General features: G+C 41.2%; 3 protein-coding genes across 4 annotated transcripts in view; 1 reads left to right on the top strand and 2 right to left on the bottom strand.

The window, feature by feature from the left end:
• Positions 1–5,076: 5,076 nt before the first annotated feature.
• LOC124851972 (nuclear factor 7, brain-like) lies at positions 5,077–6,308 on the bottom strand. The gene is made up of 2 exons (XM_047340401.1): positions 5,970–6,308; positions 5,077–5,582 (listed from the first exon to the last, which is right to left on the bottom strand). Exons 1-2 carry the CDS (start codon positions 6,225–6,227, stop codon positions 5,094–5,096), a joined length of 747 nt encoding a protein of 248 aa, XP_047196357.1. The 5' UTR covers positions 6,228–6,308; the 3' UTR covers positions 5,077–5,093.
• Positions 6,309–8,840: 2,532 nt separating this feature from the next.
• On the bottom strand, positions 8,841–11,722 carry LOC118111428 (nuclear factor 7, ovary). Its single transcript, XM_035160009.2, is given in 4 exon segments — positions 8,841–10,998; positions 11,380–11,426; positions 11,429–11,461; positions 11,464–11,722. Coding segments are annotated over 4 exon segments (1,425 nt in total). The 5' UTR covers positions 11,636–11,722; the 3' UTR covers positions 8,841–9,825.
• Positions 11,723–15,859: 4,137 nt separating this feature from the next.
• slco4a1 (solute carrier organic anion transporter family, member 4A1) overlaps positions 15,860–23,485 on the top strand; it is a 41,325-nt gene continuing 33,699 nt past the window's right edge. Inside the window, exons 1-2 of one of the 2 annotated variants that reach the window (XM_035159216.2) lie at positions 15,860–16,028; positions 16,489–16,606. The gene's annotated coding sequence lies outside the window, so the exon portion shown is untranslated. The remainder of the gene's footprint in view (positions 16,029–16,488; positions 16,607–23,485) is intronic. The other variant, XM_035159215.2, reaches the window with a different exon arrangement.

Below are 23,485 nucleotides of genomic sequence, written 5' to 3'. Positions count from 1 at the left end.
GGCGCTCTACCTGTTATAATGGCGCACCAGTCATTAGGCGACGTCAGATATCCCGTATTTAAGGAGGCGGTCGTGTTTGGCTCGCCCTCCTTCCGTTTCCGCTCCTCTCCGGTGGGTCGTGGATAGCGCGGAAGAGCTACTTCTGTAGCCGCGGCGGAGTTTGGTCGTGGTTGTGCAAAGCCAGCGCCTCCTCTAATTTCCCCCTCACACGCGTGTGACTGACTGCTGGCGTGGGATCGCTCCACCGGGGACCTTCGGAGTGCAGTTGCGGGTCTGCTTTGTAAGTAACGTTGTCTGCCGTCTCTTGCTTCTCTTACCCCAGCTGACTGTTTATGTCATGCAACAGCTGGACTCATCTACGGCTGGGAAGACTCCCACCCTCCGCGTTACGATGGTGCCTTGGCTTGCAGGGTGGTGCGTATGGCCCCATTATTCACCCAATTCAGTTATGTTGTCATATTAATTATTAAATTTGTTTATTTCGCCTTCCTAGAGGCCCTGCTCCTTCGTCGGCCGTCATTGGCCACCACGTCTCAGACGGACCTGCTGTTTTGCTTTTACCGGAAATTGCACTGTCCTAAACCACACTTTTAATGAACTGTTGCAGCTGATAAGAGCACGGCTCCACAGTTGAAGACTGCCTGGCTCAGGACCAAGGAAGTGTGTTCTTAAAGTATTGTCTCGTGCACTGTGGCTCTCCACGCTACACCTTCACGGCGCGTGGAGTGATCACCACAAAGGGACGCCTAGTTTTTAGCAACCTTTAAATCCCGTTTATATTGGTTGGTATTTTGTTGTTTTGTTTCAATGCAGACATGTTTTAATTATTCTTTTATTGTTGGTCAGGTGCTGTGGGCCTAAGGCGGCGACCCAATTCCTGGTGGCGGGGTTTTCTTCACAACCCGTTTTGTTGGTTTGCTGTGTCACGGGTGGCGAGTTTATTAATCCTTCCCCTTTTTCTTTGGCTGTCGTCGCCTTGTTAAGTCCCAGCCCTGTCCCTGTGTTGCTCATGTCAAGTGTTTTATTGCATGTTAATTTGTGTTCTGTTTGTTTGTTGATTTATGCATTTATTTGAGTTACATTAAAGTTCTTGTTTTACTAGTTAAACACGTCTCTTGCCCCGTGATTTAAACGAACCTGTGCTGTTGCACTTACAATATTTGAGTTATTTCCTGGAGGTGAAATTCCCCAGGTGGCGTTGTGGCAACCTCTCACTATCCCCGCTTTCCCACCTCGCTACACACTGTTACACAGACACAACAAAGGTAGGTAAGTGCAATGGAAAATCTTTAATCTACATAACAGGCTTTCTGATGCTCTGCTCAGAAAGAGGGGCAGGCAAAACAGAAGTCCTAAAGCTCAAAAGACTAAGCCAGAAACACTGGGAATAAATACAAATGGGAGGCAGGGATCCATGGACACAAGTGAACACACAATCACCTCATAGGGCAGGGCTATTAAACTTCAGAAGCAAGTGGGCCAAATATGAAAATCACGGGGGGGTGTGAGGGCCGCACAGAATATTGATCAATTAATGGCTAAAAATGAAAAACAGTAATGTATATTTCCACAGGTAAACAGTCACACACGCATCTCTTTTCTTTCACTTTATATAATCAGTTACAGCCTGTCATTCCATTCCAAAACACAGGAAGGCTATCAAGCTTTGATACAGAAGTGCAAAAGTTACATATAAACAAAAAATGAGACAGTGTTTTTCTGACATGTCCATATCCACAAATGTAGAAAACAATTTGAAAATAGTATAATGGTATTCAGATATCAGATTAACAATAAATGAGCCTGTTCAGGAAACTATCAAAATCAATTCCAAGCAGAAATTAGGTAGTTACAGCAGGTCCATATCCCAAAATGCATAATGTAAACTGAACATCTTGAAACAGTATCCATCACAATAATAGTAAATAAGCCTTCAACAACATTTCCAAGCAGAAATAAGGTGCTTTGCAGGTTCATATCCATAAACACAAACAGCCAGATGAATCTGGTAAAACAGCATCCACCAGCTTAACAAAAAATGGGCCAACTCATGATATTATCATAAACAAGCCAAAAATAAGGTGCGTATAGCAGGTTCATGTCCATGCGTTCTTGTTTTCATCATCTTCTTTCCTTCTTTGGCCTTTTCAGAGAGGCCTTTCAGAATGTGGCTGGTTTGAAGACATGTCCCCTCCGCTGGAATAGCTGTCTGACACTGTGGACACTGTTGGCCTTTGTTCACACTGTGAACATCTGTGATCCAGTGCTGGCAGAAAGAATGTCCGCAGATGAGAGTCACTGGGTCAGTGAAGATGCTGTGGCAGACAGAGCAAGTCAAATGTTCGGAGTAAAGATCTGACGTCGCCATGGCTGATGTTTTTCTCCTGCTCTGAATGACTGATCTGACTGGTGTGGTTTTCAACTCTCGACTTCCCAGAAAAGACACACCCACATGTATCACTCACTTCAGTCGTCACTCCAACCCTACAGAGGAAGATGAGCACCCAGAATAACACTCTAGTACTTCCAACAGATTTACAGGTCGTCTCAACAAAGAGAGAAAAATACTGCTTTTATTCACATCTTCTCTTTACTTGAACCATTAAGTTAATGAATGTAATGTCACACTCTAGTGGTAGGGTGTTGAAAGTGCAGGGTTTTTCTATCTTTTTGTAATGTTTGTTAAGCCACATCTCTCTTTACTGAGATCACTTTCTCCAGACTCCTCAAACAGCGCTCTCTGGTGACATGCAGCTCAGCCCGGCAGTTGAGCTCACACTGAAAATACACTAACGCAACTACAACACCTCATAAGACAACTTTTGCATCACAACACTAACATTGTCTCAGAGCAAGAGAAACTCAATCCACAGTCTCCTAAAAGTATTTATATGACCAATAACGTTTATTTTCTATTTGCTTGATTTTCTTTATATGTGACTCTTCACATGATCTAATAAATAAATCTTACCATATATCTTTCAGAAGGCTATATTATTTTTTTACAAGAAATTCAATGTAAGGTGAACGTGTATATTCTCTCTATATATGATGTACTTACAGACATACAGTGGACATACAGCAGTGTTAATCTCATCCACATCATGTCCCTCTCATGTCCATATGTTGTGTCTAGTGCCCTTTCCCCTGCCATTCACAATACAATCATCTAAAGTAGTGGTAGATTGTATTTATTTCAGTATATGCGAGAGTATTTGCCACAAATTTTTTTATTTGCATATATATCAGTTGCACAAAATCAATTACAATCCTTTTGGATCATCACATGAGCACAAACCTTCCCTCTTCGTCACCATTTAGTTTTAGACTCAGAAAGTGTATTTACAACATTCTCCACAGTGAAGCACAAACGTCCCACTAAAGGAACAATACACAGCAACACACAAGTCGTCATTTTTTCATAAATCCTGTGTAGATTACACAATATAGTATCATTTATTTTTACTTTGTGCTTTTTCTTTACTTTTCTTTATCATTATTATTATTGTAAGTTACAGAGTGTCTACTTTTGTATACAGCCACACTAATGGTATATTCTGCCCAAGACATGTTAAACAACAAATCATTTTAGATTATGCAGTTTAGTAAAGTGACATAAAACATCATGGGCAGCACAAGGGTAAATAAATTGAAAAGAAAGGAGCAAAACTGAGGAAGCAGAATCCCATGTAAGAAATAATAGTGCGAAGAATAATCAACTCCCCTATCTGATGTGCTTGTTGGTATTTAGAATCAGCATCTGAGTTGGGTTTCTGATGGCTCTCAGAGGCTTCATCCTCCCTCCTTAATGAAATCATCATCTCATGCTTCTCTTGAGTCATCTCAACAGTTTTGAGCATATCAGCTCCAGATTGTCGTGTCCACACCAGAGGCTCATCACCGACTCAAAAGAGGCCGATGGCTGTTGAGAAATCTACAAATTTCAGGAGTTTTAACAGACGGTGTGGCATGAGAAGACCAGTTGGGAGAGAAATGAGCCCTGAGAGGATGTCAGTGCTGACTTCCCAGGTGCTCAGCATCACCTGCAGCTTCCTTACTCTCCGAAAGTTTATGATCCAATGAAAGGAAGAGGCAGGCACAGTCAGCTGGGTAAATTCAGACCAGATTTCAAGTCCCTGGGGAGTGGAGGGATGCAGGATGTAGTGCTGTCCCATGTAAAAGACTAACCTGTTGGCAGGGGGTCCAGAAGAGGGCCTGCAGTGTTCTTCAGGTGGTTCAGCAACAGTCTTTCAAATTACTTCATTACTACAAATGTAGGGTTCTTTGGTAATCAGGAGGATAATGTTAGAAATCAATACAAACAGCGAAAGGATGAGAAAGCTAAGAACCAATCTAGGAAGTTTTGCCGCAGCTTGGGAATTTCCTGTTGCCCCATGATCCCAGACTTTAGAACCAGCACACTCTGAGGGGGTTATGATCTGCTGCCTTACTAAATTTGTATTCAAAATATGCTTTCGCGGGCACAGACGTACTCATAGTGTAAATATGAGTCATGTTTTCTGCATCATAGAAAGACAGCTTCTTTGATAGGCAGTCTAGGTAAATCCCAATCTTCTGTGGTCTTCCTGTCAATGTTAACTCTGTGTGTTGATCTGATGTGACATAATTGTTTTGATTATAGCTCAAGTAATAGTTTTCTAATCCTACTTTCCAATAGTCCCGTTCTCCAACCTCTAATTCCCAGTAATGCTGCCCTGAGGTGAAGTCATTGGAGCTGAATGCAGAAGCAACCCGTACTGAGGTGTCCTCCCTGGAAGAGACATTTACTACAGGATAGTGAACGTAGCTGTAGTATGAGCTTGTATTCTGTACAGGCTTGTTACCGCAACTCGGCTCTTTGATGATTATGGGACTATACATCAAATTCCTCCCGTCATCAGACACTGTTATGTTCTGAATGCCACTTTTGAGTGACAGAAGTTCCGCTCTGGGCTGAACGACCTGAAGCATCTCCTTCCACATGAAGAACTGCAGGTGACTTTCATACGGCCTCAAAGTGAGAGAGTCATTAACCACTTTTAACTCATTGGCTCTGGGTCTGAATAAATGTTCGGAGTCCCCTGCCTTTATTCTCAGTCCAGCTCTTTATGAACCTCTGAATCTGTGATTTCCAGAACACACGGTACGTTTTCCTCTAGAACTCTGCTCTCAGTCAAAGCAGTTTCCATGGTATTTAATGTGTCACTCATTTCCTCCAGAGCATTTTCCTCTTTGAGTTTCAGGTCATTTTTGATCTCATCTTCTCTCTTCCATAGAAACTGGTGCATCTCCTTAAACTGTGTGCTGATCTGGGTCGTCAGCTGCTGAGCCTTGTCTTTGGTTTTTGCTATCTCCTCCCTCTGTGTGTTGGCCAGCCTCTCTGTAGCATTGATATCATCAGCAATGCCTTGCATATATGCCTCCAACGTCTCCCTCAAAGGTGCGGCTGCTTCTTTGACTGGCGTAAACTTGTGCCCTTGATGCTTCTCTCCGTCACGGCATATGATACAAACTAACTGCTGATCAGTGACGCAGAACAGCTTCAGCCTTTCTTCATGTTCATGGCACAACCATTCATCAACCTTTTAAATCAATAATCAAATGAAATAAATATCATGTTACAATACAAAGACAGAGAGCAAAATCAATGACACAAATGTGGGGCTGCAATTAGCTAATTATTTTCATCATATTTTCACCAAATTATCTCAGCTTATCATTTGGTTAAATTAAAATAAATTGTGATTTTTTTTTGTTGTGATATCTTCAAAATGCTTGTTTTAACCTATATGCCCAGTTTCATCAACAGCGATAAAGGACAAAGAAAATTAGCAAAACTTCATATTTGCACAAAACCAGGAAATGGTATCTTTAAAAAATTACTGGAAAAGTGATTAAATTATCTAAATAATCGACTAATGGTTGCATCCCATTGCAGTGATAACTGATTAAAAAGGTGACAGACTTACCTCTTTGACATTTTCATGCTCTCTCCTCAACTTGTCGACTTCTTTTTCAACAAGACTTTTCAAACTGTGATTGGTTGGAAGACATTTCCCCGTTTCTGGAACATCTGCTCGACACTGTGGACACTGGCGCTGTGAACTCAGAGAACGATGAATACATTCTCTGCAGAAAGAGTGGCCACATAGAAGCACTACAGGATCCGTGAAGAATGTCAGACAGATGGAACAATTCAAATCCTCTGTGTAAGAAGCAGACGCCATGGCTCCGTTTGCTCTCCCTTGCTCTGTCAAAACCAGTGTAAACCGGGCGAAGCAAGTTCATACTTTCACTTCTGTTTCCTCAGAACCGCCACACCCTGTGGTGATGTCACTTTGAGCTGAGGTTCACTGCAAGATTAGATGAGCTCTGTTATGTGACACAAGTAAAAGCTCACCACTAGATTTGTCAACAGCACACAAGGCTTGACAGTTGTTTATCTGACAACACAACAACAATACAAAAGTGTAGTGTCACACGCTATTGAGAAGTTAAGGTTTTCAGGAAATGCAGATGTGCAGATTTAGTACAACACGAACTTCCGCTGTGGGTTTTCAAAATAAAACCCATAGAGTAAAACTATGGTTGCAGTCCCAAGTTTAACAGGAATTAAACAATAAACACACGTGAGTTATTTACACTGTTACACAGACACAACAAAGGTAGGTAAGTGCAATGGAAAATCTTTAATCTACATAACAGGCTTTCTGATGCTCTGCTCAACAGGTATGTAGAGAGGCAGGCAAAACAGAGAAGACCTAAAGCTCAAAAGACTAAGCCAGAAACACTGGGAAGCTTTCTAGTAGACAAAGAGGATGGGGAGCACAGAAAATAAATACAAATGGGAGGCAGGGATCCATGGACACAAGTGAACACACAATCACCTCATAGGGCAGGGCTATTAAATTTCAGTAGCAAGTGGGCCAAATAAGAAAATCACGGGGGGTGTGAGGGCCGCACAGAATATTGATCAATTAATGGCTAAAAATGAAAAACAGTAATGTATATTTCCACAGGTAAACAGTCACACACGCATCTCTTTTCTTTCACTTTATATAATCAGTTACAGACTGTCATTCCATTCCAAAACACAGGAAGGCTATCAAGCTTTGATACAGAAGTGCAAAAGTTACATAAAAAACATAAACAAAAAATGAGACAGTGTTTTTCTGACATGTCCATATCCACAAATGTAGAAAACAATTTGAAAATAGTATACTAGTATTCAGATATCAGATTAACAATAAATGAGCCTGTTCAGGAAACTATCAAAATCAATTCCAAGCAGAAATTAGGTAGTTACAGCAGGTCCATATCCCAAAATGCATAATGTAAACTGAACATCTTGAAACAGTATCCATCACAATAATAGTAAATAAGCCTTCAACAACATTTCCAAGCAGAAATAAGGTGCTTTGCAGGTTCATATCCATAAACACAAACAGCCAGATGAATCTGGTAAAACAGCATCCACCAGATTAACAAAAATTGGCCAACTCATGATATTATCATAAACAAGCCAAAAATAAGGTGCGTATAGCAGGTTCATGTCCATGCGTTCTTGTTTTCATCATCTTCTTTCCTTCTTTGGCCTTTTCAGAGAGGCCTTTCAGAATGTGGCTGGTTTGAAGACATGTCCCCTCCGCTGGAATAGCTGTCTGACACTGTGGACACTGTTGGCCTTTGTTCACACTGTGAACATCTGTGATCCAGTGCTGGCAGAAAGAATGTCCGCAGATGAGAGTCACTGGGTCAGTGAAGATGCTGTGGCAGACAGAGCAAGTCAAATGTTCGGAGTAAAGATCTGACGTCGCCATGGCTGATGTTTTTCTCCTGCTCTGAATGACTGATCTGACTGGTGTGGTTTTCAACTCTCGACTTCCCAGAAAAGACACACCCACATGTATCACTCACTTCAGTCGTCACTCCAACCCTACAGAGGAAGATGAGCACCCAGAATAACACTCTAGCACTTCCAACAGATTTACAGGTCGTCTCAACAAAGAGAGAAAAATACTGCTTTTATTCACACATCTTCTCTTTACTTGAACCATTAAGTTAATGAATGTAATGTCACACTCTAGTGGTAGGGTGTTGAAAGTGCAGGGTTTTCTTTCTTTTGTAATGTTTGTTAAGTAACATCTCTCTTTACTGAGATCACTTTCTCCAGACTCCTCAAACAGCGCTCTCTGGTGACATGCAGCTCAGCCCGGGTTGAGCTCACACTGAAAATACACTAACGCAACTACAACACCTCATAAGACAACTTGCATCACAACACTAACATTGTCTCAAGCAAGAGAAACTCAATCCACAGTCTCCTAAAAGTATTTATATTACCAATAACGTTTATTTTCTATATGCTTGTTATTCTTTATATGTGACTCTTCACATGATCTCATAAAGAAATCTTACCATATATCTTTCAGAAGGCTATTACTTGAAATCAAAATTCAAGGGCGTGAATATATTCTCTCTATGATATGATGTACTTACAGACATACAGTACATACAGCAATCTCATCCACATCATGTCCCTCTTATGCAAATTTGTCTGTTGTGTCTAGTCCCTTTCCCTGCCATTCACAATACAATCATCTAAAGTAGTGGTAGATTGTATTTATTTCAGTATATGAGAGTCATAAAAAATTTTTTATTTGCATATATTGCACAAAAATCAATTACAATCCTTTTGATCATCACATGAGCACAAACCTTCCCTCTTCGTCACCATTTAGTTTTAGACTCAGAAAGTGTATTTACAACATTCTCCACAGTGAAGCACAAACGTCCCACTAAAGGAACAATACACAGCAACACACAAGTCGTCATTTTTCATAAATCCTGTGTAGATTACACAATATAGTATCATTTATTTTTACTTTGTGCTTTTTCTTTACTTTTCTTTATCATTATTATTATTGTAAGTTACAGAGTGTCTACTTTTGTATACAGCCACACTAATGGTATATTCTGCCCAAGACATGTTAAACAACAAATCATTTTAGATTATGCAGTTTAGTAAGGTGACATAAAACATCATGGGCAGCGCAAGGGTAAATAAATTGAAAAAGAAAGGAGCAAAACTGAGGAAGCAGAATCCCATGTAAGAAATAATAGTGCGAAGAATAATCAACTCCCCTGTCTGATGTGCTTGTTGGTATTTAGAATCAGCATCTGAGTTGGGTTTCTGATGGCTCTCAGAGACTTCATCCTCCCTCCTTAATGAAATCATCATCTCATGCTTCTCTTGAGTCATCTCAACAGTTTTAAGCATATCAGCTCCAGATTGTCGTGTCCACACCAGAGGCTCATCACCGACTCAAGAGGCCGATGGCTGTTGAGAAATCTACAAATTTCAGGAGTTTTAACAGACGGTGTGGCATGAGAAGACCAGTGGGGAGAGAAATGAGCCCTGAGAGGATGTCAGTGCTGACTTCCCAGGTGCTCAGCATCACCTGCAGCTTCCTTACTCTCCGAAAGTTTATGATCCAATGAAAGGAAGAGGCAGGCACAGTCAGCTGGGTAAATTCAGACCAGATTTCAAGTCCCTGGGGAGTGGAGGGATGCAGGATGTAGTGCTGTCCCATGTAAAAGACTAACCTGTTGGCAGGGGGTCCAGAAGAGGGCCTGCAGTGTTCTTCAGGTGGTTCAGCAACAGTCTTTCAAATTACTTCATTACCCCAAATGTAGGGTTCTTTGGTAATCAGGAGGATAATGTTAGAAATCAACACAAACAGCGAAAGGATGAGAAAGCTAAGAACCAATCTGGGAAGTTTTGCCGCAGCTTGGGAATTTCCTGTTGCCCCATGATCCCAGACTTTAGAACCAGCACACTCTGAGGGGGTTATGATCTGCTGCCTGACTAAATTTGTATTCAAAATATGCTTTCGCGGGCACAGACGTACTCATAGTGTAAATATGAGTCATGTTTTCTGCATCATAGAAAGACAGCTTCTTTGATAGGCAGTCTAGGTAAATCCCAATCTTCTGTGGTCTTCCTGTCAATGTTAACTCTGTGTGTTGATCTGATGTGACATAATTGTTTTGATTATAGCTCAAGTAATAGTTTTCTAATCCTACTTTCCAATAGTCCCGTTCTCCAACCTCTAATTCCCAGTAATGCTGCCCTGAGGTGAAGTCATTGGAGCTGAATGCAGAAGCAACCCGTACTGAGGTGTCCTCCCTGCAAGAGACATTTACTACAGGATAGTGAACGTAGTAAAAGCTTGTATTCTGTACAGGCTGGTTACCGCAACGCGGCTCTTTGATGATTATGGGACTATACATCAAATTCCTCCCGTCATCAGACACTGTTATGTTCTCCATGCCACTTTTGAGTGACAGAAGTTCCGCTCGGGGCTGAACGACCTGAAGCATCTCCTTCCACATGAAGAACTGCAGGTGACTTTCATACGGCCCCAAAGAGAGAGAGTCATTAACCACTTGTAACTCATTGGCTCTGGGTCTGAATAAATGTTCCAGAGTCACCTCGCTGTTTTTCTCAGTCCAGCTCTTTATGAACCTCTCTGAATCTGTGATTTCCAGAACACACGCTACGTTTTCCTCTCGAACTCTGCTCTCAGTCAAAGCAGTTTCCATGGTATTTAATGTGTCGCTCATTTCCTCCAGAGCATTTTCCTCTTTGAGTTTCAGGTCATTTTTGATCTCATCTTCTCTCTTCCATAGAAACTGGTGCATCTCCTTAAACTGTGTGCTGATCTGGGTCGTCAGCTGCTGAGCCTTGTCTTTGGTTTTTGCTATCTCCTCCCTCTGTGTGTTGGCCAGCCTCTCTGTAGCATTGATATCATCAGCAATGCCTTGCATATATGCCTCCAACGTCTCCCTCAAAGGTGCGGCTGCTTCTTTGACTGGCGTAAACTTGTGCCCTTGATGCTTCTCTCCGTCACGGCATATGATACAAACTAACTGCTGATCAGTGACGCAGAACAGCTTCAGCCTTTCTTCATGTTCATGGCACAACCATTCATCAACCTTTTAAATCAATAATCAAATGAAATAAATATCATGTTACAATACAAAGACAGAGAGCAAAATCAATGACACAAATGTGGGGCTGCAATTAGCTAATTATTTTCATCATATTTTCACCAAATTATCTCAGCTTATCATTTGGTTAAATTAAAATAAATTGTGATTTTTTTTTGTGATATCTTCAAAATGCTTGTTTTAACCTATATGCCCAGTTTCATCAACAGCGATAAAGGACAAAGAAAATTAGCAAACTTCATATTTGCTCAAAACCAGGAAATGGTATCTTTAAAAATGACTGGAAAAGTGATTAAATTATCAAAATAATCGACTAATGGTTGCATCCCATTGCAGTGATAACTGATTAAAAGGTGACAGACTTACCTCTTTGACATGTTCATGCTCTCTCCTCAACTTGTCCACTTCTCTTTCACAAGACTTTTCAAACTGTGATTGGTTGGAAGACATTTCCCGTTTCTGGAACATCTGCTCGACACTGTGGACACTGGCGCTGTGAACTCAGAGAACGATGAATACATTCTCTGCAGAAAGAGTGGCCACATAGAAGCACTACAGGATCCGTGAAGAATGTCAGACAGATGGAACAATTCAAATCCTCTGTGTAAGAAGCAGACGCCATGGCTCCGTTTGCTCTCCCTTGCTCTGTCAAAACCAGCGTAAACCGGGCGAAGCAAGTTCATACTTTCACTTCTGTTTCCTCAGAACCGCCACACCCTGTGGTGATGTCACTTTGAGCTGAGGTTCACTGCAAGATTAGATGAGCTCTGTTATGTGACACAAGTAAAAGCTCACCACTAGATTTGTCAACAGCACACAAGGCTTGACAGTTGTTTATCTGACAACACAACAACAAAACAAAAGTGTAGTGTCACACGCTATTGTGAAGTTAAGGTTTTCAGGAAATGCAGATGTGCAGATTTAGTACAACACGAACTTCCGCTGTGGGTTTTCAAAATAAAACCCATAGAGTAAAACTATGGTTGCAGTCCCAAGTTTAACAGGAATTAAACAATAAACACACGTGAGTTATTTACACTGTTACACAGACACAACAAAGGTAGGTAAGTGCAATCAACAATCTTTAATCTACATAACAGGCTTTCTGATGCTCTGCTCAACAGGTATGTAGAGAGGCAGGCAAAACAGAGAAGACCTAAAGCTCAAAAGACTAAGCCAGAAACACTGGGAAGCTTTCTAGTAGACAAAGAGGATGGGGAGCACAGAAAATAAATACAAATGGGAGGCAGGGATCCATGGACACAAGTGAACACACAATCACCTCATAGGGAAACAACTAAGAGACACTCAAGCTAAGTCTAACTTCAAAATAAAACAGGAAATAATAATAATAATAATAATAATAATAATAATAATAATAATAATAATAATCATAACACCCTCAATTGGAAGTGTTTGGTTGGAGCTGCTGGCTGAAAGACATCCCTGCAGAAAAGTAGAGTTAGCAGAGTTCATGAAAGTTATATATTAACAAAGCTGTAAACATGATGTAACAGTCAAACTTTGGTTATGCGTTCCCATTTTTACAAGTCTTTCTTAAAACAAAAGTCAGATCCCACATGAAAGTGTTACCCTTTCTGTAATAATTCCTCAAATTTAATTCAACCAAAAAGAGATTTGTGGTTTTTAAAGACATTGTTTCCTTGCTGAGCTGCAGTGGAGGGACAGAAAAACAAAGAGGACAATAAGTAGCTTGATTTGTCTTACCTCATTTGGCATCTGGCATAAAATGTGTTTGGATTGCAGTAGCATAGAGTTTTACCACATGATAGTAGGCTGCAGGTGTAAATGCCTCCAAGACGCGTTGAGGACGGATTGTGATCTGATCGGCCAAACCACATACAGAGGTGGTCAGGGACACATTGTGACCATGTGGAACACAATGGTAAATGCACTTGCATTGTCAATTCATATAAAACAACTATGTTGGCAGAAAAAAAATTTGTATGTGACTGTTTCAAACCAGCAAAGCAATTGAAAACAGTTGAGGTAAGTTGAAAAAACTGCTGCAATGTGTATTTCCATGTCCTCTCTTCTGCCTCTCTCTGGAGCTGCAGACAGAACAGGCTGTTTTCGCCTGCCTCTTGAGCCCCTCATCTGATTGGCTGACTGCACTTAGTGACACGCAACCAGGCCTATCACCGGTCTCATTCTGGCGCATTGACTCTCTCTGGTAAACACAGCTGAAAGTAACGTTATTTTTGCAGCTATAGAAGACCAGCCACATATTTACAGTCGGTTACAACAGGATGTTTCTGAACGTTAAGTTACACCGTCATCATGTTTGTTCAAGTTTTAGCAGGACAGTCGGCCAATGTAGGAGTAACGTCCCGAGTTACAGTACGGAGTTTCACAACGGAGTTTCAATACGGAGTAATGTAGACTTTACTCCATACTGAGCACAGCGACACGGCACGTCAGAAGAAATAAAGCGTGACTGCTGGTCTCGAACAGTAAGATTCTTAAGAGGAATGTGCAGGGACATATTATCTTCCTTGCATCCCTCCAAGCTGCAGTGTTTCTTCAGTGTTGTTTGTTGTGGTTAACCTGTTGTAGCTAACAAGCTGCTAGCTCAGCAACAAGTCTGCTTGGTGTCGCGTTCGGTGTGCAGGGGAAGCGGGGTGGTGGAGTTGACGGGGAGCGGGGGTGGTGGGTTTCAATAACACATTTCTTAGAATGGACTGAGTAAAAAAGTCAGCGGAGTGACTGTTTTCATACTTTGAGGGTCCCTGCTGACCCCCCTCAAGTAATTACGGATAGTGAAAGCCCTGGAAATTTATTTTACACAATATGGACCCTTTAAGCAATATATCCTCAGTCAGTCATCAACAATGGATGTTATTCAAGATTATCGTGGATTGAGTGAAGATGGGATTTATGGAAAAGCATGAAAACACAACAAGGTGCCATGTTCTTCTTCTGTCTTTTATGTTGCTTGTTTCTTTTTTTTCTATTTTAGTTGTTTTGTTTTTCTGAATGTGTGATTGTGAGGTGGATGTTTGGATCTCAATGTGGACATCACCTGGTGTAAATGTAAAAAGGATACATTTATCAAGATACAATCTGGATCGAAATGCATTTTAATGCAGAGTGTAAACAGTTTAAAGGGGACATAGCATGCCCATTTTACCACAAGTTGATATGGTTCCTTGGGGTCTTAATGAAATGTCTGTAACATACTTTGGTCAAAATACCACAAGGATCATATAAAACAGCACCCTTTTTACCCTGTATAAAACAGCCCTCCACAGAGTGACCTGTTTTGAGTGCCTGTTCCTTTAAATGCTAATGAGCCAGCTCTCCCCCTCTCCCCCATGATTTTAAACGATATAAATTACATATTTTATATGATATAAATTATCAAATATGCATCCCATACTTTGTATTCCCCTTCTGTTGTCCTGGAGTTTTAATTTTCCCAATCACATAATTAAATGTCCCCCTCTGCCCATCTACTACAAGCACACAAGCAGACAGACAGAGAGAGAAAGAGAGGTGGGGGGCTATGACCAAGACCATGTAGGGAGACTTCCAGTTCCTTGTTACGACACAAAAACCAGGAAGCGCAATCGAGTCGCTCAAGCATGACGTTTCTGACTTAGAGGAACTATAACAAAACGCGCGAGTGTTTTTTTCCCAGAGTTTTTGGGTTGGTAGACATGCCAGATACCCACATTAACCTGTAGAAGCACTAACAAAGTGGAATTTGCATGCTATGTCCCCTTTAAGTCAGACTGTTAAAGCCTCCTCATATTGGTTTCCAACTTCTGAACATGGATACAGTATATTTGTTGTAAACACAAAAACAACTGAGCAGTTTTCCACAAAATTTGGTGGAAGGATGTGAAATGAGCCAGGGAAGAATCCATAAAAAAAATGTACGGATCCAAAATCCCAAGGGAATAATTAATGGATCTCAATAAAAAAAAACAGGCACATTTAAGAGACTGGTATCTATGTGTGGGTGAAATTTGGTGCAGTTTGATTGTTGGCCCTTGATGGAGGAATGTGCTCTATTGAATGCCTTTCTAGTTAAATTGTTTTAGGTCTTGGTCAAGCCACAGATATTGTCATCAGTCATAGTGGTAGTTGTCAACTGCTGGGTCAGCTCCACTGTTCAGCACAACAATTGGTCCAAAGCTTATAGCACCACAGGGGTAGAACATCATTGGTCCAGGGGATTTCTGGCAGAGTTTTGTATAGGAGGTGATTAGTGCCAAGCACAAGCGGCAACTGGAGATGTTGAACAAGAGCACGATAAACATGTAGAACACCTCTCTATAGCTACTTTCAGATGTGCACTGGACTCCAGGGAATCTCCTGACATTATACCGAGGGGCTGCATGTGAGAACGCAAATGTCCAAGTGAGAGGCTCCAGACTTTCTGTGGATTGCCAGCCACTTTGTAAAAGCTCTGGAGAATGTCTGAATGAGCCCATGAGAACACATTGGGGGATCCTCGGCAGGATTCACTGTGAGCGATTGGGTGTGTTGATGATGTTTCTAACACGTGACAGACACAAAAATGATGAAAAAGTAAATCTTTGGCCTATATCAGTTGTCAGGCAGTGCACACTCACATGGGTGTAGCTTTGGTGAGAGGACCAATGGGAAGGGATGGGATGTATTAGTTTCATCTTTTCAAAGTGCAATCTGCTCTTGCTATTCTAGGATTACCAACCCATGTTTATCCTCAACCTCATGGCAATCCAATCCAGAAGCAATGGAACAGCAGTGGTCTCCATAGAAAAACAATATATATTTTCCAGGTTTGAAACAAAAAACCACAATCCCCTTCAGTGGCAACGGGGCACTGATCACCCTCCATACTGAGGAGTTCACACCGCGATCAGGCTTCGACACGCTCTCTCCATCTCAGAAGGGCGCTGACCAACAGCATCATCCAGTGCTCCAACACATTTCTAACCTTTCCTCCCATACAACACGAGCAACAGAAGGCTGCGTGAGAGCAGTCGCACTGATAAACATGCAAGGTAAGCCTGCTCATGTCGTGTGTAATGCGGGAGGACGCGCTCCTCGCTGCGGCTGCAGCTCAGCATCAGCGGCGTGGAAATCCACATGTGCAAAGCTGAAATGTTTCCTCTGTAACATCTGTAACAGACACAGAGGCGCTGCCCGTCATTTCCCACCGATGCCTATGTGACACTGGTGCGGCTAAAGTGATCAAAAGGCTCGTTCATCTGCAGCATCTAGTCGCATTCATCCTGGATCTTCCTCTAATCCGTTCACTACTGAGCTGAGGCAAATCACTTATAGACGAGGGTAGACAGTAGGCTGTATGGTATAATACTAAACAAAGCAACAGTATGTCGCCATTAATTCGGGATGGGCTTTTGTAATGGTCTTGTTCAATGCAGCTATATTTAAGTATTTTTATGCACAGACACATGGACTGATCAATCCTCATGTTTCCACCATGTGCTTGATCAACAGAATGGCTCTCGTCAAACTGATCGATCCATTGCTTATTTACGGCCACAGCAGGCTGCAGCATGTCTGTCAGTGGAGGGATCCCAGAAGGGGACTGGGTTCTACCATGTCGTCATCAAGGGTTGGTACCATCTGCAATTACGTGATGGTATCCTACGTTTTTTGTTTTTCTCATCAACAGTGTCTCTGTCTGCATCAGCTTCCTGGAGGCTGCACAGCCGGAAACACCACATCTGTGGCTTCCTGCCACTGCTCACTTTGTTTCCTAGACATACACAGTGCATAATGTAACAGACCAGGCACCGACACCTGCATGTGCGTTAAACAACACTGGAGCAGCAGTTAGATCATAATGGTTGGAGTTTTTAACATTTTTTAACATGACTCTTAATTTAATTGGATTTGATGGATTTAATGAAGTCTATACATGTTTTAATACATCAAATGATCTAGTTTGGACAATAATTTGTCCAATGTTTTCTAGAGGTGTGGACATTTCTCGATTCTTAGAAGCATCGCGATGCGGATGTGGACGACTCTTCTTTGATGCAGAGACAGAACATAATTGATTCATGTTTTCCGGTTCGTTCATTCTTGCGCAATGGCCCGCCGCTGCATAATTATAACCACCGCTGCTTTGGGATCAGGACAGACGCACATTTAAAGTCCGGTCGTCTGTTACAGTGTCTGAGTGTCCTCCCTCCACTCTCCCGCTGACCTGCACTCACCTTACACTTGTCTTCACAGTTCTGATGTTTACCTTGTGTTTGTTGATTAGCTTTAGCGTTTATCCGGCACGTATTTAAACATGTGCACAGGTAGTTAATCTGCTACCCGCAACACGAGTTGCGCACAGCCAGGACGTCAGGGTTAAAGTGACCAGAACGATCCGGTTGTATACAATAATCGATTATCGTTTTATCATTGAATCGTAGCCCTCATGAATCGGAATCGAATCGTGAGGTGCCTATGTTGTAGAAGATTTCTCTTGAAGAATACACAGAGGCTGAATCGCAGTGCAAAGGGGTCCGTTTATTTCAACATCTGCATCAGTATTTATGTCCCTCGATCTGAGTCTTGATGCCAGTGCTGACGTGTGCATGTGCATGTTCTCCTGGAAGTCTCTACCTAAAGTGTATGTGAGGTGCGTGCTCTCTCATCCTCGCGTAGACAAGTTTCTTTTGGCTAGATAAGGACACAAGTGGGAATTGGCTTTCCCCATACTGCAGCCAGGTTTGGTCAAAACAAGTTATACAACATTGTTCATTCAGAGGTCGAGTTGACCCCAATATAATCCCCCCTTTTGGGGTCTCTAGACCCCAAGCTATCTGTAAGCAAATCGTATCACAACACTGACAACAAAAAAACAAAATTTCACTCAACAATTCAAATCATCCAACTACCTTAAACCCTTCTTAACATAAAGTGTGAAAATATATAATGTGCACATAGCAAAACTTCAACATTACATTGACACAAGGTGCATTATTAAAACTAGGTTACACATAATTCATAGTGCAAATACAAGCGTCATCCTGAATATAAATCAAAGTTCGGATATAAATGTTTCAAACTGAGTGCATGGTGTGTGAGTAACATACGACCAATATCTCATTGTTTCAAACAAAGTGGTATATGTGATTATTACTTAATTTTTTAACTAAATCATGACAGGCGACTGCACAAAACATATCGTCAAATCAATCAAAGTTTGAATATACTTATTGAGTTTATATGATCCACTTAATCAGAAACATTTAAAATCATAGGCATCAGGAGGTCCCGAGCGATGCACAAGGTGATGTTTTTCAGTTCCTTATTCCAGAATTCAGTCCAATGCTCACAATCCTAGGCAAACAGGGAAAGTGACCACAAAAACAAACAAAAACAAATTAAATGCTTAACTAAAGTCTGATGGGTCGGCAAAAAGAAATAAAAGATTGGGAGATACACCAGCCCGACCCCTAATCGGTCGTCGCCACCGGGTACCCTCCTTTTAACCTTATCATGTCTGGAGAGTCTAAAATAGAAATCAAATCCGAAAACCAGGAGAACCGGACCCACCAGGTTGGTAATCCTAAACTAATAAAACCACAGAATATCACATTTTGTCACTTTATCACTACTGGCATTACTTTCATGGATTCACTTCTCTGAGTTCATAGTGTCGGTATCTGAGTCCGTCAGATATGAGGGAATGGGAAACAGATCTGGAATCTCCTCCACCAATTGTGCCAGCTGAGCCTCTGCCTTCTGTGCAGTCGCCACCATGGTCATCTGTTTAACGAGAGATTTAGTGAGTACTTTTCTCAAAACCAGTATGATGCAACAAACCAATAGACAGAGCACACTCAAGACCACCAGTGTAATTATTGTTATTGGGTATGTAAATGAAACATTGTTCTCCAATCATGTGACAAGGACAATCACTTCTGCAGGTTTTAGAGTACTAAGCGTTCCTGGATCCACACGGTTCAAGGTAAAAACTGTCAAAGTTGGATATCTTACCGGTTAGGGCTGTGCAATTAATCGAATTTTGATCGTGATTTCGATTTTTGGGTCAAACGATCTCCAAACTAATATAATCGAGTTGAAACGATTTATTTGGCATTTTTCGTTGTACAGTAGGCCTAGAGATTTTCTGAAAGAGACGCAATTATTCTTATGTGAAAAATGCCATGAGGGTTAGATTAGTGATGATACTCAGCTCAGTGAACCAGATAACGCCGGGTTTACACCGGGCGCTGAAGCGCCGCGCCGCGCAGCGCCATTCTCAAGCGCGCAGCCGCCTGGCTGTTCACACCGGACCCACATTTCTCCGCGCCGGTCAGCCCGCAATTCTCCGCTTGTTGTTGTATGTAACCCGTTCAATGTAGGGGTTCGGGGGTAAATGATGATGGTCCTCATAGCCATCCCCCACCCCTCTCTTTCTCTCTCTGTCGGTCTGCTTGTGTGCTTGTAGTGGCGGGGGCAGATGGGGACATTTAATAATGAGAGTGTTTTTGGAGAGAAATACTGAATAAATGCATCATGTTTTCAAACTCAAAAGTAATCGTTTGAATAATCGTGATTTCAATATTGTCCAAAATAATCGTGATTATGATTTTTTCCATAATCGAGCAGCCCTATTACCGGTTATAGTTAACCCAATCTCAAGATTAAATCATATTACGCTACTTCCCACTGAAGTTCTGGTCTTTTAAATTTATTGGAGTTTGATCAGACTAGGGGTGCAACAATTAATCGACGTAGTCGACAAAAATAGTCGCCGACGAATTTAATAGTCGATGATTCGTTGGTTACGTCATAACGCACGTTTTTTCGTGCCGTGCAGCTGAACTAAACATTGTTTTACCGGAGGTGCTGATGGAAGTAGCTGAGGAGTGAGCCATCTCGCTCTCTGAAAGTCGCGCATGTGCAATAGCATAGACCAATGGCAGCGTCCGTTGCAACACCATCGTGTACGAGAAAGTCGAAAGTATGGGAGAACTTCACCATTAACATGAAAAAAACTACCTGCAATATTTGTAAGGCGGACCTTGCTTTCCATGGAAGCAGGACACGAGCATTTGAACAGGAAGCACGTCATAACGTACGACATCGTAACGTAGACGATGCAGACTCGCCTCGGTAAGATAGCCTGTTATCTAGCTTGCTATATAAACGGAGTTGTCTTGGCAACTCCCACAATACCTGTGTGCAGGATTCTAGAATCCATTACAAAAATATGGTTTGAATATAGATTTTTTTTTACTTTTTTTTAACGAGTTTAAAAGCGTAATGTTATCCTATTGCCTGACAACGTCTTTTTTAATTACAATTATGCAGTCCGAAGAAGACTGTAGTTTCGTTTGTTGATGTTTTTATTGCTGATACTTTCCCTGTCCTTTTGTTTACAGAAAAAAATGGATACTTGATTTTTAATTTATTTTTAGTATCGGCACTTTGCCTGTTTTTGGTTTAAAATTGACAAAAACTTGATTTTTCTTTGTTTTTGTATCAATAGTAATATGCAGCAAAGTTTATTAAAAGACATTTTTGAATGAAGTATCGATCCTTATTGTCTTTATTGTCAGTCATCACATGTCACGAACAACCTCAAGCTAAATTTAAAAGCTGATGGCTAAATAAGATCAATTGAGAATTTGTGTGATTCATAATCCGATTAGTCGATTAATCGTTTCAATAATCAATAGATTAATCGACTATCAGAATAGTTGTTAGTTGCAGCCCTAGATCAGACACCAAAATAGGCAGTATTGCTTCACCGCCTTTGATTGATAGCCGAGCTGGAGCTGTCATTGGAATCATCTGTCTCTGTCCCGAGAATCCTACTGTCTTTACAAATGTATCACACACAGAGAGGTGTGTGGCATATTTTGGACTTACACATGTATAAGTAGCTCCAGTATCAACCCTCATCAATGTTGGTTTATTTTCTACCAGAACCTCAATCATGGGTTCTTGATTAAAGGAATCTGCCCCTTGTGGCTTGAGGTCCATGAAAGGAACTTTTTTTCTCATTTTTGTTAGCCAACTCATTAATTTGCAATGGAGGGACATCTGTCTGTATGTCTCGCTCATGCTCTCTCATCCTCAGTTCATCTCAGAGATACACAAAGTCCTGCCTGTGAGTTCATCATTCAAGTATTTCCACTCATGTGCAGAATAGCCTCCATTGTTGGCACCCCCACGACTTTGGCCCAAAGAGCTTTGATGTCACCAAGCGCCAACATTTTTCCCACTGTTTCCTCCTCAAATGCTTTTATCCACTTACTAGCCCCCTCATAGAGGTCAGGCAGTCTGGAGATCAGCCCCTCAAGGTCAAGTGTTTGCCACGGAATACTGTCCCTGTGATCCTTTAATTAATATTGGAAAGTGACCAGCAGCGTCATATTTGTCTGGGGATTTTACTGTAGCTCTGTCCCTGAGCCCATACTCTTCTCCTGACATCCAAGCTCCACCTCTGCTCTCATTCTCTCCTCTGCTTACTGCATGATCCAGACTTCCTCCTAGCATTTGCATGCGTTCCACCCCACGCTGTCCTTTAATGCCGCTAGTGTGTTCCTGATTCTCCCTCTGACTGTTCTGTATCTGATCTAAACTGCTCCCTTCCTTCCTGCTGCTTCTAGAGGCGCACAACATTTTGAGACCTCAGCCTCTAACTGAGCTATCATCTCCTGAACCTTGTTACGTTCCTTGTCCTGTTTCTCAAGTTCCTCATCTCCGTCTACCTGTTGTGGGTGTTGGTGTAACCAGTATGACTCTCTCCTCTTTTCCATTCCCATTTCCCCTTTTTTTTTTTTATTGCTGTAGTGTTTTGGAGTGTGTGCTTTATAGTCCTTGGACTCGACATCTCTTGTGAACGGCACTGTTCCAGACAGGATTGGACAGAATTTGGGGATTTCTCGTTCTTTTTCTCTTTTTTGTTGTCTCTTTTTGCTCTTATCTTTTGGTCTATAGTCTTTTATTCCGAGTTCCATATCCTCACACACGCTCACATCAAATGCACCCCCCTTTGGCCAGGCTGGGTCTAACCCTTTAGTTTGTTTCTCCCATTTTCCAGTAATTTTTTCTGTCTCTTTTCTTTGATGGATATTCTATGTTCAGGACGATTATCGGTGTACCCATATTGTTGCTGTACTCTTTAGATTTAGTTTATAGATCTGGATTATAGCTTTAGTTAATTTGAGCAACTCTTGATTCTAAGATTTTGATTGTAGATGGTTTTATATTTAAATGCAGTTCACTATGGGATAATGTGATTTCACAACGCGCTGATGTATGTGTTGAAATATGTTTTTACGTTATGTTTGCAGTAGACTAACTACAATTTATTTTTCTTAGATGTGAACACAGGGTCTAAGTAACAGTCGAACAATCAAACAACACAGGATGATAAAAAACAAGAACAATACTATGTTTTTCTAGATCATTGATATAAAAACTCTTTCAGCATTATATTTATAATCTGTATCAGCTGATTGTATCACACTTAAATGTAACTGCAGCTCCACAGGCAGCTAAAAGTAGAATTTCATGCAGGCTCATAGACACTTTAAGGAGCAAGAAGGGAGGGGGATAGGCCACGCCCCCTCAAACTTTTTCTTTCTCTCTAGTCTAGTTTTGAACAGCAACGAATACACATCTCTCCGTATCACTAATGTACCACACCCTGCTCACTGATACTCAATGTCACACGGTGTTATCTCTCCAAACTTATAACACAATTTCTTCAGATCCACATAAAAAGCAATATACTCACTAAGTACAAATATGAAGGGAACAGGACTTCCCTGTCAACCAATCTTTAATTATAGAGTTGCATTAGCATGCACTTTGACTTTATTTGTCCCGACAACACAGACTACGGACAGCAGTCTCAACTTTGACGGCCACACTTTGTCTTAAGCAGAACGATAAACTCAACGTATTCTTCGGCCACACCCAATGGTGATCTGCACAACAGTGTAGTTTTCTGAACACAAGATATCAGAACCAATCTCATCTTTAGTTTCCAGGCAAACGTTATCACAGCCAATCTAAACAAGCATTCACAAACTTTGACAAAATTTAAAGCAGCATATGATGTTACAAATGAACAAACTCAGAGCAGCATCAAGTGTTACAGTTCAGCAAAAACTCTTATACAAACCACACTGCACAGAAAATTACAACATCCAGCAATTTGCTCCAAATGTTTGTTTTGTCATGACAATTTTGACTGTAATTTTAAGAGAAGTGATTTTAATAACTAATTATAAAATGTTTTTAGTTTAGATTATACTGATTATATTGATTCTAATTTTCATTTACTGTTTTTAATATTATGAACTGCTTGTTGAAACTTTAAACCCTTGAAAAGTCTCTTTTTTCGTCTCACTCCTCAACTTCGTCACACTCTCACATACACAAAGACACACAGGCAAACACACACAGTCAGCTGACTTTACACAGCTATTTCTTTTAACTTTCTTCACCGACACAATAGCGATGTATA

The sequence above is a fragment of the Hippoglossus stenolepis genome, chromosome 6, assembly GCF_022539355.2.
Source record: "Hippoglossus stenolepis isolate QCI-W04-F060 chromosome 6, HSTE1.2, whole genome shotgun sequence".
Classification (NCBI taxonomy): Eukaryota; Metazoa; Chordata; class Actinopteri; order Pleuronectiformes; family Pleuronectidae; genus Hippoglossus; species Hippoglossus stenolepis.
Note: the sequence above shows the minus strand (reverse complement) of the source record. Positions and strands in the feature narration are given on the sequence as shown.

Bases quoted from the DNA above. Each gene is read 5' to 3' on its own strand.
- LOC124851972 (XM_047340401.1), bottom strand. From the start codon at position 6,227: ATGGCGTCTGCTTCTTACACAGAGGATTTGAATTGTTCCATCTGTCTG. The intron at 5,583-5,969 runs GTAAGTCTGTCA...TTGATTTAAAAG, and splicing joins AGCATGAAAATGTCAAAGAG to GTTGATGAATGGTTGTGCCA.